This window comes from Xiphophorus hellerii, chromosome 5, assembly GCF_003331165.1.
Source record: "Xiphophorus hellerii strain 12219 chromosome 5, Xiphophorus_hellerii-4.1, whole genome shotgun sequence".
In the NCBI taxonomy this organism is placed as follows: domain Eukaryota; kingdom Metazoa; phylum Chordata; class Actinopteri; order Cyprinodontiformes; family Poeciliidae; genus Xiphophorus; species Xiphophorus hellerii.
Genome location: NC_045676.1, coordinates 464,630 through 482,579, shown reverse-complemented (window position 1 = coordinate 482,579; position 17,950 = coordinate 464,630). Strand labels below are relative to the sequence as shown.

At 44.9% G+C, this 17,950-nt stretch overlaps 3 protein-coding genes across 6 annotated transcripts; 2 read left to right on the top strand and 1 right to left on the bottom strand.

The window, feature by feature from the left end:
• The first annotated feature begins 220 nt into the window (after window positions 1-220).
• Window positions 221-4,721, top strand: fbxo48 (F-box protein 48). Of its 3 annotated transcripts, none has more exons than XM_032563233.1 (3): window positions 221-306; window positions 2,137-2,584; window positions 3,680-4,721. In XM_032563233.1, exons 2-3 carry the CDS (start codon window positions 2,285-2,287, stop codon window positions 3,839-3,841), a joined length of 462 nt encoding a protein of 153 aa, XP_032419124.1. In that variant the 5' UTR covers window positions 221-306; window positions 2,137-2,284; the 3' UTR covers window positions 3,842-4,721. The 3 variants fall into 3 exon arrangements, with proteins under 3 accessions (XP_032419124.1, XP_032419125.1, XP_032419126.1); XM_032563234.1 differs by having other exon boundaries at window positions 239-306; window positions 2,077-2,584; XM_032563235.1 differs by lacking the exon at window positions 221-306 and adding an exon at window positions 323-1,686.
• A 1,664-nt stretch (window positions 4,722-6,385) lies between these two features.
• cnrip1a (cannabinoid receptor interacting protein 1a) lies at window positions 6,386-9,350 on the top strand. The gene is made up of 3 exons (XM_032563231.1): window positions 6,386-6,652; window positions 7,676-7,820; window positions 8,388-9,350. Exons 1-3 carry the CDS (start codon window positions 6,474-6,476, stop codon window positions 8,550-8,552), a joined length of 489 nt encoding a protein of 162 aa, XP_032419122.1. The 5' UTR covers window positions 6,386-6,473; the 3' UTR covers window positions 8,553-9,350.
• Window positions 9,351-13,574: 4,224 nt separating this feature from the next.
• On the bottom strand, window positions 13,575-17,371 carry etaa1a (ETAA1 activator of ATR kinase a). 2 transcript variants are annotated; one of them, XM_032563185.1, is made up of 6 exons: window positions 17,021-17,371; window positions 16,485-16,622; window positions 16,336-16,409; window positions 16,147-16,259; window positions 14,966-15,993; window positions 14,379-14,850 (listed from the first exon to the last, which is right to left on the bottom strand). In XM_032563185.1, the coding sequence occupies exons 1-6, from the start codon at window positions 17,157-17,159 to the stop codon at window positions 14,759-14,761; spliced, it is 1,584 nt and encodes a 527-aa protein (XP_032419076.1). In that variant the 5' UTR covers window positions 17,160-17,371; the 3' UTR covers window positions 14,379-14,758. The 2 variants fall into 2 exon arrangements, with proteins under 2 accessions (XP_032419075.1, XP_032419076.1); XM_032563184.1 differs by having other exon boundaries at window positions 13,575-15,993.
• Between the last annotated feature and the right edge of the window lie 579 nt (window positions 17,372-17,950).

Sequence of the window (17,950 nt, the reverse complement as noted above, 5' to 3'; positions counted from 1 at the left end):
GCGTTCATAATTTTAATGGCTGGGCTGCTGGTTGTATTACTGAAAATACAACTAAATTGGTAAATGAAAGCAAAAAATATTTTCAAAATTATATTTTTTGATTAATAAACCATCTAAATATTCTTATGTAAAAATCACTTTTAATAATTTATTTTTAAAAAGAAAGGAAAGAAATTTAAAAATAAATAACGTCCGGGGGTGCTTTATACGCATGCGCCAAACCTTCATGACGCGTTGACGTCATATCGCAGTGTAAACAGCCGTTGGGACATTTAAAAAGCTCTGCGAAGCCTTCCTATGGTGCAGGTAACATAGTCACTTCTTTTTGTAAAAAGTAAATGGTCGACCTGTTTTTATGAACTCTGATTGAAAGTTTAATCATTATTGTCGCAGTTTATCTGGGATTTAGAGCCTGAAACAGTTTCTGAGGAACTGCTTCTGCTCTGCGGGGAATAGAGGAAATATGGCCGAAAAATGTCAAATATTCTATCAGTGATGGACAACAAAGTCTTCTGTGTGTTCACAAACCGACCGATGACAAAAACGAACTGGTTCTAATAGTCTGCAGGGGCGTTTTGGTCCAAAGAGAACAGAAAGGACAGGGACAGTCCTGCCGGGGGGATTAAACACCCTGCAGGGCCGATCTGAAGTCCAGAGGGGCCCTGGGCTCACTGTAACCCCCAACCCCCAGTTTTATCCTTTTCAAGTTCATCTGTTTGTATTGACTTGTTTATTTATATTTTTATTGACTTATTTGTTTATCATGGGCATAGTAGGTTTTAAAAGAAATCTTAAGATTATAGTGAAACTGCAGATGTTCAGTCTGAAATACTTTCGAGGTTCCTTACAATCTGGGACGGATGGTATAAGTGGGCTAGTAGGGCTAAGCCCTCCCTGACATTTACAAAAAAGTTGTTAAAATAAACAACTTAAAAATAAATACATTTTAGAAATAATGTATCACATTTTGTTACTTTTTCAACAAACCTGGTGTCAAACCACCTGGGGAAAATCCCTGGGTCTTTCAGAAGGGCTCACTTCTGACAGCGTTACTGTCATTTAGCATTACTGTCATTTAGCATTACTGTCATTTAACGTTACCGTCATTTAGCGTTACCGTCATTTAACGTTACCGTCATTTAGCGTTACCGTCATTTAGCGTTACCGTCATTTAACGTTACCGTCATTTAGCATTACTGTCATTTAGCATTACTGTCATTTAGCATTACTGTCATTTAACGTTACTGTCATTTAGCATTACTGTCATTTAACGTTACCGTCATTTAACGTTACTGTCATTTAGCATTACTGTCATTTAGCATTACTGTCATTTAGCATTACTGTCATTTAACGTTACTGTCATTTAGCATTACTGTCATTTAGCGTTACCGTCATTTAGCGTTACCGTCATTTAGCGTTACCGTCATTTAGCGTTACCGTCATTTAGCGTTACTGTCATTTAGCGTTACCGTCACGGCTCAGAATGATTGACAGGCTTCTAGCCACGCCCCCTCGGGCACAGCATTCATCCAATCGGATGGACTTGCCTCGAGCGCCAGTGTGTGGGCGTGGTTTGGCGTAGACTGAGAAGGAGCGATGGCGAGCAATATTAGCATAAACGAGGTGGATTATTTAGCCTATTTGCGTCCCAGAAAAGTCGTTGGAGTGAGTTTCTCTTTAAATAAGGTAGGCCTCATTTAAAAACATATTGCATCTTGTTTCATTTTATCAGTGTGATTGTATGGAAGCACATTGCTATCACACAGGAAAAAAAATTCAGAGCTCTATCATGTTATAAGAATCTTGTTTAAACGTGATAGTTATCTAAAAACAAGAAAACTATCACGTTTAAACAAGATACGTATCCCATTATAACGTGATAGCTCTTTGAATTTTATATATATAGATATATATATATATTTACCCTAATACCTAACCCTAACCGCACTAGCCCACCCTTCAAATATCACCACCAGCTGCCACTGCTTACAATTGCCTGTTTTTAGATTTGTTGACAGCTTTAAATGAATATTTGTGTTTTCTTCTTCTTCTTTGTAATTTCTGTGTTTTGTTCAGCTAGTTTCCTGTTTGATGTCAGATTATTTTACTGAAAATGAAACCATCTTGACTTCCAAGGAAAGCTCCCTGTCTTTGGAGGAAGATCCCTCTCTCTCCTCGCTCCTCTGGACCTGAGCGTTGGTTCTGGTTCTGCTCCAGGACTGCAGCTCCCCTCCAGGTGTGTAACTGGGTGTGTGACTCAGGTGGTCCACCCTGTTGCAGTATTATGCAGCATGAGTCTGCGGGGCCCTCGCCAGTGTTTCTGCTCTGTGAGCGAAGAGCCGGCCTGACGTCCCTGGAAGCTTGCGGCTCTCAGAACTTCGCAGAGACTCTTCCCACGGAGATGAGCGTGAGGATCTTCAGAGAGCTGGACGCAGAAAGCCTGTGCAGAGCCTCCAGGACGTGCAAACTGTGGCGCTCCATCATCGATGACAGCGAGCAGCTGTGGAGGCAGCAGTGCATGCTGGTCCGGGCCGTCTGTCGCCGGGAGGTGGACAGCGACCGCAGCGACGGCCTCTCCTGGAAGGTGAGTCTGCTGCTGCCCTGGGCACAGAGCCCTGCTGACGTCGGATCAGAGCCGCTTCTGCACCAGGTTTATTCTATTTGGGTTTTTATTTTCATTACACTTTGTGTGTGGATATTAGTTTACATCTTTTGAAAGCATTACCTAAATTCAGAAGTTGCACATGTTTAAAAAAGTTTAAATAAATGTCACAATATAGATGGATTTGTACATAAACCAATGAGCTAATCTGAATTGTTGTCATCATTTTGGGTCAGTAATGAAATATCTGGTTTGAATTGAGTCCAAAGTCTTTACTGAGTGTTGCTGCTAATTTACCAGACCATAGTCACTTCTGCTAATATACTAATTTGCTAGTTGTGGAGCTACTTTTTCGTTTAGCCTTTTAGCTAAATATTTAGCACTTCCTCCAATTAAATTTTTCTGGATAAACTCTAAACCACTAATTTACTTGGCTATTTTGTGAACTTTCAGTTGAATAATGTTTGATATCCATGTTGAAGCTGGTTATCAGCTGTTAAGAGCTTTGAGCTGTTAGCAGTTGGTATTCATCACGCTCTTATTTTGAAGTAGGTGAAGTCTGTTTAGGCATCATTTCCGTTTCCTGTCCTCATGATGCGCTGCAGCTAAAGACGTTTATTCTGCTGTGGATCTACAGGTTGGATCAACACGGTTGAAGCTAATGCTAACGCACTAGCATTTGCTAAATACCATGTTGGCGTGCCGCGCTAGTTAATGCTAGCGCTAATGTTTATGATTAGCGCTTTAGGCTTAGTGCAGCTAGCTCTAGCTAGCATAGCTCACCACAGTGAGTAACTAGTAAAACATGAAGGAAAAGTCAAATTTACGGTAAAGTTTTGACCTTCAGCTGCTTTCTGGATGTTTGTCATCAGATGGAAACGTTTTCAGTGGAACAGAAAACTCCAGTTTGATGTTTAAACCTGATGGAGCCTCATGTTTTCGTCTCTGAGCCTCTTCCTGTTTGATCGAGGCTCTGCTGCTTCCTGTCCTCCTTCGTCCCGTGTCCTTTTCTCTGTGGTTGTTTTAACGGCGGCCAGTCTGCAGACAGGAAGCTGACGGTGCTTCCTTCCTCACCAGGTGACCCTGCTGAGGAACTACAGCCGCAGCCGGGTGAAGGCGGCCTGGCTAGCTGGCCGCTACAGCGGCGTGCGCTCTGCAGACGAGCTGCTGGGCAGCAAGATGGCGCCGCTGGACGCAGAGACCTGGGGGGAGATCCTGCAGGCGGAGCTCGACAGATGAAGAAGAGGATGATGAGGCACTTCTCCCTGATTTTGACTCTAACGTGTTTTTTTCTCTGAGTTCACTTTAATGCAACACAGATAACTGTATATATATATTTAATGTTTTTTAAAGAAATCTGATCATGGTGGATGAATTTGGAGTAAATATATGTGAGCTGGAAGTTTACAGTCCACTTCCTGTTGCCTGTCTGAGATGTGAGTGATGTCAGTGGGCCAGCAGAACCAGTTGATCCGGGTCACAGCGTGGCGCCCGTGCCTCGGGACGCCCCCTGGCGGCCGGTCTGGACATGGCAGCATCATGTCTGATCCTGCTGGGTTCTGATTGGTTCCTGAATGTAACTGCCAATCATCGTGCATTAGTCATCATTTATCTACAGAGAAACTTCATAAAACACATTTATTAATGCTGCTGTTGATCATAGCGGTCTCACGTTCATCTAGTAAAATGAATTAAATGTAAACTTGTAACTAAATCGTTTAAATTCTGCTGAACGAACCGACCAGAAGGTTCTGGAGGGACGAAACTGATCCTCAGCTTGAAGCGCATCACCTCACACAGACTCTTCATTTAAAACAGCAACTGGTATAAAATATACTGAGCTGAGAGTCAGAACTGGTTACAGTGAAAACCTGGTTGGGCCCAGTGGAGCGGTTCCTCACTTCATGATAAAACATAAATTTCATGTTCGCTGGAAGCAGACAGACGTTTTCATGCATCAACTGTTTCTGCAGAGCATTCAGCCTCTGGATTACACTGTAAAACTGAAAACCTGCATAAAACTTCAATCATGATTTAAAAACATAAAACATGTCAAAAATCTGAGTAATTTGACAACAGCTGAACGACTGATTAAAAGTTTGATGGTTTTTAGGTTGAACTGCCAGAGAGCAAAACGTTTCTGAATTTCTGAGATGTTTTTCTATGTGGCTGAAATGTCAATAGAATTTGAAATATTTCAAAATGTACACTGCCTGGCCAAAAAAAAAGTCGCCACCAAAAAATGGTCACACTCTAATATTTTGTTGGACCGCCTTTAGCTTTGATTACAGCCTGCATTCGCTGTGGCATTGTTTCAATAAGCTTCTGCAGTGTCACAAGATTTATTTCCATCCAGTGTTGCATTAATCTTTCACCAAGATCTTGTATTGATGATGGGAGAGTCTGACCACTGCGCAAAGCCTTCTCCAGCACATCCCAAAGATTCTCAATGGGGTTAAGGTCTGGACTCTGTGGTGGCCAATCCATGTGTGAACAAGATGTCTCATGCTCCCTGAACCACTCTTTCACAATGTGAGCCCCATGAATCCTGGCATTGTCATCTTGGAATATGCCCGTTCCATTTGGGAAGACAAAATCCATTGGTGGAATAACCTGGTCATTCAGTATATTCAGGTAGTCAGCTGACCTCATTCTTTGGGCACACAATGTTGCTGAACCTAGACCTGACCAACTGCAGCAACCCCAGATCATAGCACTGCCCCCACAGGCTTGTACAGTAGCCACTAGGCATGATGGGTGCATCACTTCACCTGCCTCTCTTCTTACCCTGATGCGCCCATCACTCTGGAACAGGGTAAATCTGGACTCATCAGACCACATGACCCTCTTCCATTCCTCCAGAGTCCAATCTTTATGCTCCCTAGCAAACTGAAGCCTTTTTTTCTGGTTAGCCTTACTGATTAGAGGTTTTCTTACGGTTACACAGCTGTTCAATCCCAACCCCTTGAGTTCCCTTCGCATTGTGCGTGTGGAAATGCTTTTGCGTTCACAATTAAACATACTCCTGAGTTCTGCTGTTGCTTTTCTTCGATTTGATTTGACCAAACGTTTAAGTAATCGCCGATCACGATCATTCAGGATTTTTTTCCGACCACATTTCTTCCTGGAAGACGATGGTTCCCCACCATCCTTCCAGTTTTTAATGATGCGTTGGACAGTTCTTAACCCAATTCTAGTAGTTTCTGCAATCTCCTTAGATGTTTTCTCTGCTTGATGCATGCCAATGATTTGACCCTTCTTAAACAGACTATCGTCTTTTCCACGACCACAGGATGTGTCTTTTGCCATGGTTGTTTAAGAAATGAGGAGTTACTCATTGCATCAGCTGGGGTTAAATAACTTGTTGCCAGCTGAAAGATAATTGCCTATGCAGCACTTATCCAATAGGAGGCTTGTATCTATTTGCTTAGTTAAATCCAGGTGGCGACTTGTTTTTGGCCAGGCAGTGTATAATAGTTGAAATGACCACAAGTCAAAGAAGAAGCTGAACATTTTGATATGAATTATTGAACACTGATAATCGATCACCGTAAATTAAGTTTGAAGGAAATTAAAAAACACAAGAAGAGAAATAATCTGAGTTATGATGACAACTTGATCCAAATATTTAAAAACTGAAACGTGTCACTTTATTTGCTTAAATAACTAAAACGACATGAAGCTCCAAATACGATCAAATGAAGAAAATGGAAAACTAAGAAATAAACAACCCTAAACTAAAAAGTTCGGAAATGACGTCATCAGTGTTGAGCCAGGGCTGGCTCAGCTCTTATTGTGAAAGGTGCGACCGGAAGCCGCTGGTCCCTCTCAGCATCCTCTCCTCCAGCAGCCGGAGCCGCATCCCGGGATCATGGACGACGTCCCGCCGATCATCACCATCCAGGTCGCGCTCCGGATCCAGCCGAACGACGGACCCGTCTTCTTCAAGGTGGACGGAACCCGCTTCGGCCAGAGCCGAACCATCAAGCTGCTGACCGGCTCCAAGTACCGGGTCGAGGTGGCGGTGAAGCCCGGAGCCCTGGAGGCCACGTAAGATCCCTGTGCGCTGCACGGCGGGGGTGGGAGGTCAGAGGTCATCAGGAGAGGAGAGGAGAGGAAGAGGAGGACGAAGAGAAGAGAGCGGCCTCCTCTTCGTCCTCCTCTTCCTCCTGCAGGCCGCAGCATCCGACACCCCCTGAATAAATGATGCGGGTTCAGGTTGGAGGGTTGAAGCTCCTTCAGAGAAATCAGCCAATATTCCCGATAATTATTGGTAATAACTGGACCGTAAAACCTGGAGACACGTGACTCCTTGCAACAACAGAAGCTCTCAATTTAATGAAATGAGGAGAAATGTGTTTATGAACGTCATAATGTCGTCATAATGCTGCGTCACAGCAGGGGCGGTCCCAGAGAATGTCCCCCAGGAGCAGGCGCCCCCAAAACATCCATTTCAATCATTTTCTTCTTCATTTTTTATGATGGCGTTATAACAAAAAAGAAAATTATATATAATGTCCTCTTTTTTCATCTCTTCAGCATAAAAGCACAAAAGAAAAAGAAATTATATATAAATCCCTTTTTTTCTTAGAGTGGCACAAAAAGTAAAGAAAAAAGGTCTAATTTATTTTTTCTTTATTTCTTGGTGCAACTTCAGAAAAAAAGAAATGATAAATAATTTCTTAGGGTGTGAAAACTAAAAAAAACCCCATTTTTTAGGATGTTGCAACTAAGAAATGGATGAAGAACACAGAGAAGAAAATAGGAGTTATATGTATGTCATTATATGGAATTTCTTTATTAATTAGGTTTTTGTCTTGATTGTTAAGACAGTCTCTGTATGGGGGGTATATTCCAGGTGGGGCCACGGCCCCCCGAACCCCCCCTCAGAATATTCCAGAAGCGTTTCTGAAAAACTGATTCCAAAATTCAACAGGAAGAATTCTGGAAAACTTCTGGCTCACGTTCCTCCGGCTCTGGATTCCAGGTTCTGGTTCAGAGTCCAGGTTGGACCGTGAGTCCGACCCCTGAGGTCATGTGACGAGCCCTTCCTCTTCCTCCTCTTCCTCGCAGCAACATGAACATCGGAGGAATCGTGTTCCCTCTGGAGCAGCAGTCCAGAGACGAGGAGTCGGTGGTTTACCACGGGCGCTACGACACCGAGGGCGTCCCACACACCAAGAGCGGAGACCGCCAGCCCGTCCAAGTCAGCATAGAGGTGAGGTCGTGACCCCAAGGAGGTACTGAGACCTGAGGGAGTTCAGAGGAACATGGGGGCTCTGCTGACCTTTAACCTCAGAGGAACTGGAGCCTCGATTTATCCTCAGGGGTCCGTTTACATCAGACCCGCCAAGTTTCCCGTTTTGGTCGTGAAACTACCGCATTTCCCGCTCTGCCTCCCGTATTGATATTTTATTATAATGTAAAATAATAAAGATTTATAAAACCTGAGCTTCTGCTCAGCAGTCTGACCGACGCCATGAAGGGTCAAAGTTCATTTCCTGCCATGAAACTCAGCGACTATTTCAGAGATTCCTCAATGCTTTTCATTTCAGCTCGACTATAGAAATTACACATAGATAGAAATGTCTGCAGCAAGGCCAGCCTCAGGTTCTGAACAGCTACCTGCCAGCGGACCGGACCGGACCGGGCCGGGCCAGGAGCCCAAAAACATGCCTGTTTTTAAATCCAAAACTAACAGGTTCAGTTCAGCAGATGAACCTGAACATGAACAGTTCTGATGCTGGTTCTGGTTCTGATGCTGGTTCTGGTTCTGTCTCTGCAGTTCAACAAGGCCGGGTCGTTCGAAACGGTCTGGCAGGTCAAGTTCTACAACTACTACAAGCGGGAGCACTGCCAGTTCGGCAACAACTTCAGCAACATCGAGTACGAGTGCAAACCCAACGAGACCCGGACCCTGATGTGGATCAACAAGGAGGCCTTCAACTGAGCCGGGCCAGAACCGCTCCCCGTTCCTCTGCCCCACCAGAACCGGGCAGGTCTTCAGCTGAACACAACCGGTTCTGACCCGTTCTGAACCGGAGCAGAACCGGTCCGCATCTGTTCACTAAAGACCAGAATGAAGAACGGTTCTGTTTAAAGGTTCTGATCCGGTCCTTCGTGGTCTACTTCAATGCAGCCAAATTAAACTGGTCAAACTGGTTCGGTTCTCCAGGTCCGGTCCATCCCAGTCCCACCAGAACCACCGGGACATCTGAGCCGGATTGGGCTCATGTTGGAATCTTCTGGCTGCTTGGAAGGAAAACCCGGGCCGGATCAGAACTTTGGATCAGAACCGGATCCGTTTGAGTGTTCTGATTGTTTTCTGTCTATTTTTGATTCATTGAGAAACTTTGAGTTCAGTCACAGAATGATGAAACCAACCAGCTTTCACGCTGACACTCGGACTTGTCTGGGACTACTTTCAGCAGCGGATGAATCCGTCATCTGTCTTCTGCTGTGAGGAGGACTTCTTCTTCTTCTGTGGTTTTCTCCTCATACGGTGCTTCTCTCTGCTGCAGCCGCCGATTTCAAAGATTCATTTTGCCAAATCTGATGTGTTGCTTCTTGTTTTGTATTCAGACGTAGCGTGGCTGTGAATAAAGCCGTGTTCTGGAGTTCCTGTGGGCCTCATCACTGACCGAACCGGATCTGGTCCGGTCCAGGTCGGAGCTGACGGAGCGGACAGGAAATCAGAACCAGAAGCCTGACCTGTCCTCTTTATGTTGATAAAAACTGATTTACTTTAGAGTCTAAGCTCAATTCATTGGAACGGGTCAGTACCAGAACCAGACCCAACTGTGACCACGCCCCTTTATTTTAAGAATTATTTAGTTTAAAAACCAAACAGAACATGAACATTTTCATACTCTGAACATGTTAACATGTTGTTGATATGTTGTTAACACGCTAGCAATGTGTAAACATCCTGTTGTTTACCTGTTAAAAGTCTCGTATTTTTGGCCTGGATGGCCTTCCATACACACCATGGTCGTAGGTTTGGGTATGGACGGTCGTGACATGTCACGACCAATATTCAAGGGATATAAAATAGTCCCGACCAATTTTTGCCATATAAATTAAAAAAAAAAAACATATGTATTTTTTAACAAAAACAAAATAAATAAACGAAAATCTACATTGATTAGTTTAATATTTCAATATACTACGCAGTGGTCGCATTCATTTTAAATGTAAGGTCCCACCAAAACTTAGACCAAACCTACGCCCTTGATACACACCAAGCAGCAGCGTCACTATTTAGAGGTTCGCTGTGGAATCTGTTCTGGACACAAAGTTCTTATCTCGCTTCTTCGTCCGATTTAAAGGAACATGTTGAGTCACGGCGCGGTCAGACCTTAACAGGAAGCTCCACCAGGTGGCAGAGGAGAGCGACGCGTCGCAGGAAGAACGTTCAACGGTTCCCCACAGGGGCGGGGCCAGAAAAATGTTCCCGCGGGTGGGGCCAGCGTTGTTCAGCGTTGGAGCCACTTCGGAGCACAACATACATATTTTCAAAAATAATTCACTAAAGGCCGATAATTTTTTCTTGAAGTGAATAAATGTACAGCTGTATTTATAAATATATGCATTCACTGCTGCCACCAACTGTTCTGGAGGGGAACTGCTGGCTCCAGGGAGGGAAAGTTATGCCAATTCCAAGGCCCCCTGACCGACGGGGGGCCCTCTGCAATTTATTTATTTTTTATTTTTTCATAGAAATACAAAAAAATTGTAGCCCTGTCAATTACAAAATTAATCATATTGTGTTTTCTAAAATAGTTTTTAGCAGTTAAAACCAAACACATCCATATTCGCCCTGAACCTCCTGGATCTGCATGAAATGGTTCCTGGTGACGATGTTCAGCAGCAGCCAGTGGAAAACAAGAACCACTGTGGCTGTTACTATGCTGCTAAGAAAAATATTAAAAAATTAAAAATAGACAGAGAGAGAATTGTGTCAATTTATAACCCAGTTTTTCCCTGAGAGGTGAGTAGCATAGTTAGCTTAGCTACAGACTGTTTGCTTCCTTTCCACTAGCATTTAATGAATTAAGGAAAGAAATTACCAAGATATTCATATATTTAAAGTGTCTCTGTACCTTTTACTGCTTAACAGGTGAGTCAGTCAGCAGCAGCTCTAAACCTCCTGAGTGAAATTAAAGCTGCAGTTTGTAACTTTTAGGAAAATGTTTTCACATATTTGTTAAAACTGTCATTATATTGTGACAGTTTAGCATGACAGATAATCTGTTAAAAATCTATTTCCTCTGCTTTCTCCCATCTAGAAACAACCAATCAGAGGCAGGAGGCGGGTTTTAGCGCTGTCAATCACAATCTCATGTAGCTGCTCATCCCTATGCTGTAGCTAGCGCAGCCTGTTGTGAATGCTCAGTCTAGTTAGCATAGCTACCAGTGATAGCAGATAAACATTTTTCCTGTAATGATCAGTTGTTTCTCCACCATTAGCACATTTAGCAGTGAGTGAATGAGGATGATTGACAGCGCTAAGCCCCTCCTCCTGGTTCTGATTGGTGGTTTTTGGCTGGAACGGTGCATTACTTTAACCAGTAATAGCAGTTCAGGTGGAGGAGATTGATTTTTTCACAGATTATCTGTCTCATAACAAACTGTGACGACATGATGGCAGCTTTAACAAATATGGAGAAAACATTTTTTAATTAAAGTTATAAACTGCAGCTTGAATAAAATGCAACTACATAACATTCTTTGAGAAGTCTGGATGCTTTATGTACATTTTGCATGTTGCCTCTGACTTGCTGGTGGGGAAACATTTCAGTATCTAAAACTGATAGAAAAATGTGATCAACCTGCAAACTGTGTGAGGACTGTTGGATGTAAAATTCATGAGCAGTAAATATTGTGCTAGTATCAGCATTGAACCAAAGAAAGCAAAGCTTTAAAATTGTGACGTTATGATGGGTCAGATGGACTCAAGAAATTGTAACAGCAGCTGCGTTGGGGCCAATTTAAGTTTTGGTCCTGGGGCCCAAGATTCCTGGCGGCTGGTCTGGAGAGTCATTGGGATCTTCGACACGGACGGGAACGGGGAGATCGACTTCATCGGTACGTATGAACAGTTCAGTTACGTATGAACAGTTCAGTTACGTATGAACAGTTCAGTTACATATGAACAGTTCAGTTACGTATGAACTTTGTCTCCATCATGATGTTATGATTTAAATCCGAATTTCTTTACTGCTTTGAACAGATCAGAGGTTTTAAATTTGGATTTAGAAAATAATTTCCAACATTATTAAAACTTGTCCAGTTCAGAGTGACGAGGATCAGATTTAGTTCAGTGAAGAAACGGAGTCAGTCTGAACGTCAACATGAACAGCTTTTAATAAATCATTGTTTAATAAATCATTGTTTAATAAATCATTGTTTAATAAATCATTATTTAATAAATCATTGTTTAATAAATCATTATTTAATAAATCATTGTTTAATAAATCATTGTTTCTAATGGGGAAAATATTCTGATCATTTTCTAATAACTTAATAAATGTTGAGTTCTGGTCCGGTTCAGGTTCCTGACTTTCAGATGGGGGGTCAAAGGTCATCTGGCGGTTCTGGATCTGAGGAGGAAATGTTTAGACTTTAGAGATTTGGACTGACTGATTATTGATCATTTATCTGTGGCTGAACCTGCTGTGCTGCGGTGACCATGTCCGGTTCTGGTCCCGGCCCATCGGTCACAGCAGATTGATAATTGATCATCAGGAGCGTGTTTGACCCCGGTTTGACCCCGGTTTGACCCTGCTGTCCTCCGCCCCTCAGAGTTCATCAGAGGAGCATCTCAGTTGGAGGGAACCAGCAGCAGAAGCTCCACTGTGAGTCCAGATCCATCTCTGCTCCGGTCCGGTTCTGTCCGACCCGCTCTGCTTGTGTCCAGGTCCAGTCGTCTTCCGGGTCAACGACGTGGATAAGAACGGCGAGCTGTTCCAGGTGCTGCAGGACGCCGTCGATAAAACCGTCCTGAAGGCGACCGAGTTCTGCACAGTGAGCGGGTCCGCTCCAAAACCGACCGCTTTTGCAGAACCGACTGTCCTCTGACCTCACTTCCTGTTCCTCTGCAGATTGTGGGCGGGCTGAACTTCACCAAGAAGATGGTTGTGGACGTGTAATTGGACCAGAACCGTCAGCAGAACCGGGTCAGATGGGAGGTTCTGGATCTGGACCTGGTGGTGTCTCATGAGCATGGACACACCCAGCTGGTCCAGAAGGTTCTGGTCCAGAAGGTTCTGGTCCTCAATGAAACCCATCAAACCTGAAGTGAAGCTTGTAGATGTTCTTACTTTGACTAGACTTGAGATGTTTATTGATGGATGAAGGCCTCCTGTGATTGGCTGATGGGCGCCACGGCTGAATTATTAATATAACTAATGTTTATATCTGAATATTAATCGCGTGAAGAAACTTTTTCACTTGTGATTTTAAACTCATTTATTTAATGGAAAAACACACATTTCAAATTTGTAATAGAAACGTTGAAAATATTTTCACCATTTTATAAACTTATTTCAGTAATAAAGCTACACACAGTTAGCCGTTTAGCCTGCTATCTTCCTTAGCTGGGCTCTGGGTTTTCTAATAACAGGCGGCTCCACCAGGTGGCGCTCTCTCCACAGCCTGAGCCTCCATAAAACGGAAGCTGGAAGCCAGGTGTTCACTTCCTGTGTGTGAGACCAGGTGTGTGAGACCAGGTGTGTGAGACCAGGTGTGTGAGACCAGGTGTGTGTCGTGCTCACGCTGTTTGCTGGCTGTGGGTTTGGAGGAAAACTGTTTTAAATCGATTCTCTTAATTACTTTGTGCTGATGTGTGTTTTTATTCAAAGCTGCTTCATTAATGACGCAGCGCAGCGTCACCTGGGCGTGACGCCGCAGGTAGGTTGATACATTAGTCTCTATTAATCAGAATGAATTGGATGGTTTTGGTTTTATATCGTTTTTTTTTGGTAGGGCTGCACCAGATTTATTACATCTAGTTTAACTTTAGAGGTCTGGTTTATGTGATGCAGGTATTCAGTGTTTTAATGTTTTAGATCGACTTGATTAAAATGATTTAATAAGCATTTAGTAATTTTTGTCTGTTTGTTTTATCACTGCTTCCTTTTAGAGTTTGGTTTTCTTGTTAGTGCGTCCAGTTTGGGTTGTTTGTCTCCTCAGTGTTTGTGGTCAGACTGACAACCTAACATTGTTTATTATTGTTTAGTTATTATTTTCCTGAATACTCAGGTTTCATGTGGCTGTTGATCTTAATATCTGAGAGCCGATCCTGTTGGAGTGATCTTCAGTTTGGATTGCATGTGATCATTCTGCAGTGAATCCAGTGGATCTTCAGTTTTCAGTGGTTTTTAAATTCGGTTGAACTTTATTGGATTGACTACAAATGGATAAAGTTAACGGGAAACTCTCTTATTTATGTAACAATAAATATTGTTAATTAACTTTATTCTGGTTGATTATTGCCCTTGGGCTTGAGGGAGTTATAACACTAACTAAATATGCGATTTTAATAATTGGTTAATTAAATATTTAGCGACTTGCCTTCCTAAGTAGTTTGAAATTGTGACATTTATAAATGAACTGCATGCTGAAAAATGATTTAGCATTTCATTGTCTCTATAGCTGCTAAATAACCTGCTAACATTGCTGTTAGCTTTTGACTTTGTCTTCAGTTTGGAGACAGGAAGCTGCAGGAACGCATCACTTCCTCTCACCTGGAGATGATTCGTCAGGTTACTGCAGCTCAGGTAAAGTCCTTTTATTAACATCAGATTCAACAAGGTGCAAATCAGTGAGGAGGCTGCTGAGGCCTTAAAGGGACAGTACAATTAGCATCTGCTGCTCAGTGAGCCCCCCAGCTCCTGATGACGTCACAGAAGGTAGATTGATTCCAGTCCGCCAGAAACCTTCAGCTTTATGGATAAAACATAAACGCTGAGGATAAAATAAACTGTTGAAGTTTCTGAAACTTGAAAAACATTTTTAAGGAATTTCCATAACTTCCATTTCAGAACCGACAGAAAAAGAGTCCAAAGTCCTACTGCGGCTTGTCCTGCGGTCCCTGAACGCATCATCGCCGTTTTAAACCCACAACATAAAAAACTGGTTCTGGGTCGGTCCGGGTCAGCCGGTTCCGGTCGGAGGCAGCCGCCGCCGCCGCCGCCTCTCCAGCGCCTGCTGCTTCTTCAGCTCGATTTCAGCGGCCGAGCATTTCCCTGCAGCGACAGGAAATGACATCATCAACTCCAGCTATGACATCACGCTGATGAAATGGCAGAACCCGATCGGCTGTTTCCATGGTAACAGCAGGTTGGGCTGGGGGGGCCTCACCTTTCTCGGTTGCCATGGTTACCCGGTCGCAGGGCCTCCTGAAGGTGAAGCACCGGGCTTCTTTGGGTCGCAGCGCCGCCGACGGTTCTGACCCGGTTCTGTTCCTGAACACGGCGCGGCCGATTGGCTGCTTCACCGGAGCGGCGGCCAATGAGCAGCCAGCCTGTCCGGCCGGGTCCGGTCGGATCCGGTTCCCAGAGTTTCGGTGGGTCGGCTGCAGCACCACCCTCTGATCGGACCTGGTCCGGTCCGTTTGGACCTGGATCCGGTTCTCCAGGTCTTCACACATCTCACACAGCAGGTCGTCAGACGGGCCGTCCCAGACCGGTTCCGATCGAAACACAGAGTCCAGATGGCCCAGGACTTCCGGCCCATCGGAACCGGGCCGGTTCATTGGGTCGCTCCAGAACCACTGGGATTCTGGTTCCAAGCTGCACATCTGACCGGGTTCTGGAGCTCTGAAGACAGAGGAGAACCGGTTCTGTTCTGTTCTCGTTTGGACCCACTTCCCAGAACCAGAACTCCAGTCCGGGTTCCAGGTTGGGTCCAGGTTCTCTTTCTCAGTTCTGGTTCCGACAGACGGAGCGACCCAACTCTGACCAGAACCAGCCGGGTTCTGGGTGGAGCAGAGCTTTGGAACCAGGAAACGGTCCGGGTTCTGGGTCATCTCCAGAACCAGCGAGTCGTTTAGCAGGTCGTCGTTCTCCCAGTCGTCCTCTAACTGGTTCTGAACCGACCCGGGTCCGCTGCGCATCCCGGAGCCGGCTGGACCAGAACCACACAGGGACGCTGAACCTGGTCGGTTCTGAGTCGGACCTCGACCCGGGGTTCTGCTCGGCATCTGGGTCGGACCGTCAAACAGGAAGTCCAGGTCATCCTGCAGGAAGCCTGGGTCAGGCCGTGGTTCCGATCCAAAAGACCTGGGGCCCTGACCTTCCTCGGTCCGAACCTCCTCTAGGTCCTGGTTCTGGAACAGGTTCTGGTCCAGCTGCCTGGCGAGCCGCAGCAGGTTCTCCACTCCGGTCGCTCTGCAGGAAACGGAACCAAAATTAAATTCTGGTTCTGGAGCGGTTCCATCCTGCCACGCCGACCAGAACAGGGTCTCTTGGTTCTGGATCTCAGCTTCTGCCAGAACTAATCTTCAGAACTCCTCTGCTCAGAACCGGGCCTCCAGAACCCACCTGGGAGAGCGCCTCTTGGCCCGCGGGCCCTGTGGGTCCGGGGTGCAGGGAATGGCGGCGCTGTCTCCGATCCACTGCTGCAGCGCCGGTTCTGTGACCCGCGGCCGGCCGTGCTGCAGACATAATCAGAACATTAGCCGGGGTTCTGGTCCGGCCCGGTTCCACCGGACCCGACCAGACGCTGCTGACCTCTGGAGCGATCCTGCTGACGATCTCTGAGATGTTCACGGCGCCTCCGGCGGCGGCCTTTTTCCCTCTTGTTCCTGAACGCAACACAAGGCAACGTCAGGGAACCGGAGCAGGAAGCGGAGAACCAGGAGGTTCTGCCAGAACTTTACCGGATCGGCGGGGCGACGGGGACGCGGCGTCCCAGACGATGTCCTGCTGGAGATCTGGGTCGTTGTGCGGGGAGTTCGGGCCCGGAACCGGAACCGAACTGGGTTTGGTTCTGGAGATTCTGGTGGGAGTCTTGAACTCTATGAAGATGAAACTGTTAGAATCTGATCCGATCCAGAACATTTCCACGAACAGAACCAGAAGTGAGCAGAACTCTGGTAGTGGATCAAACATCCCGATTACAGTCATCAGATTTTCATGTTTTCATGAAACCGAACCGAACCGAACCTTGACCTGGGTTCTGACAGACAACTAAACTGAAACATTTCGAGATATTTAAATCGGATTTGACAAATCAGAAATCTGTTCTGTGCCGAATAAAAGTCTGTATAGAACTCTTTGTAAAAGCATTGTTTCTGGATCGGAACCGGCTCACCAGCGGATAAATCTGGAGAAAACCTAAAACAACAGAATTCTGAATGGAATCAGGCGGACAGCCTGAGCCGCCGGGACCCGAACAGAACCTGTCCGTTCATACCTGGTTCTCTCCCGGTCCGGGTGGACTCCAGGACCGCCGCGGCTCCCGTCTGGCTCTGTCTGAGGCTGCGGCTCAGGCGGTTCCTCCTCGGAGCTCCGGCCGCCGCCAGCGGCTCCAGCCGCCTTCCGCCTCCGTTCATGGCGGACTGCGGATAAAACTCAAACTGACATCAGTTCAAAATTATTTGGAGAATTTGAACATCGCGCCATGTTGCCTCTTTCCCAGAGTTCCTTTCGGCAGTGCCTTCAAGAGCGTAGACATAATATAAAGAGTAGACCCAGCGTTGGCTGCTGTGGCGCAGGAAACACGGCGGCCATCTTGGAACGGTCGTCCCTCCTACTCAAGTACACCCAAGTAACGGTGTAACACCGGGTTCAGCTATGAAGGCTAACCGAGACTTTGTAAATCTTTAAAAGTTGTAATTATTCCCTAACATTGATTTAGATTATGCGACAGAAGGTGGCAAAGACTGTTATTGATGTGTAATTCTTTAACTCTGTCTAAAGTAAGGTGGCTGTCGTTTTGGTTTTGAAGGTTCGTAAAGACACGATGTGAGGAAGAAGAGAGAAATGTGTTTAAGGAGAGCCGGATCCACTGCTGCTGAATCTCTGAAGCTACAACTGCTTGGCTGGAAAACATGAATAAAATCTACATAGACATTATGTATATATGCATGTAAATATGTGTAGTTTAATGCATATTATACAGTTTTAATCATATTTGTTTCTCTATTATTGTATTGTTTATTTATATAAACATGTATTGATATTACTAAATAATATATTAAAAAATTATGACTGGTTGTATGTTTTGTAAAATGCTCATCATACATCAATATCAAAATATTCTATTCCGAATCTATTCTGTTTTCCCCACTAAGAATATTTAAATATGCTGAACCATGCATCAGTCAATTCAAAAACACTTTAA

Excerpts from the sequence above, each read along its gene's own strand:
- etaa1a (XM_032563184.1), bottom strand. The coding sequence starts at position 17,159 with ATGAACGGAGGCGGAAGGCGGCTGGAGCCGCTGGCGGCGGCCGGAGCT. Across the intron at positions 16,623-17,020 it reads CCGGACCGGGAGAGAACCAG|AGTTCAAGACTCCCACCAGA; the intron begins GTATGAACGGAC and ends TCATCTTCATAG. Across the intron at positions 15,994-16,146 it reads GCCAAGAGGCGCTCTCCCAG|AGCGACCGGAGTGGAGAACC; the intron begins GTGGGTTCTGGA and ends CGTTTCCTGCAG.
- fbxo48 (XM_032563233.1), top strand. The coding sequence starts at position 2,285 with ATGCAGCATGAGTCTGCGGGGCCCTCGCCAGTGTTTCTGCTCTGTGAG. Across the intron at positions 2,585-3,679 it reads GCGACGGCCTCTCCTGGAAG|GTGACCCTGCTGAGGAACTA; the intron begins GTGAGTCTGCTG and ends CTTCCTCACCAG.
- cnrip1a (XM_032563231.1), top strand. The coding sequence starts at position 6,474 with ATGGACGACGTCCCGCCGATCATCACCATCCAGGTCGCGCTCCGGATC. Across the intron at positions 6,653-7,675 it reads CCCGGAGCCCTGGAGGCCAC|CAACATGAACATCGGAGGAA; the intron begins GTAAGATCCCTG and ends TCTTCCTCGCAG. Across the intron at positions 7,821-8,387 it reads CCGTCCAAGTCAGCATAGAG|TTCAACAAGGCCGGGTCGTT; the intron begins GTGAGGTCGTGA and ends CTGTCTCTGCAG.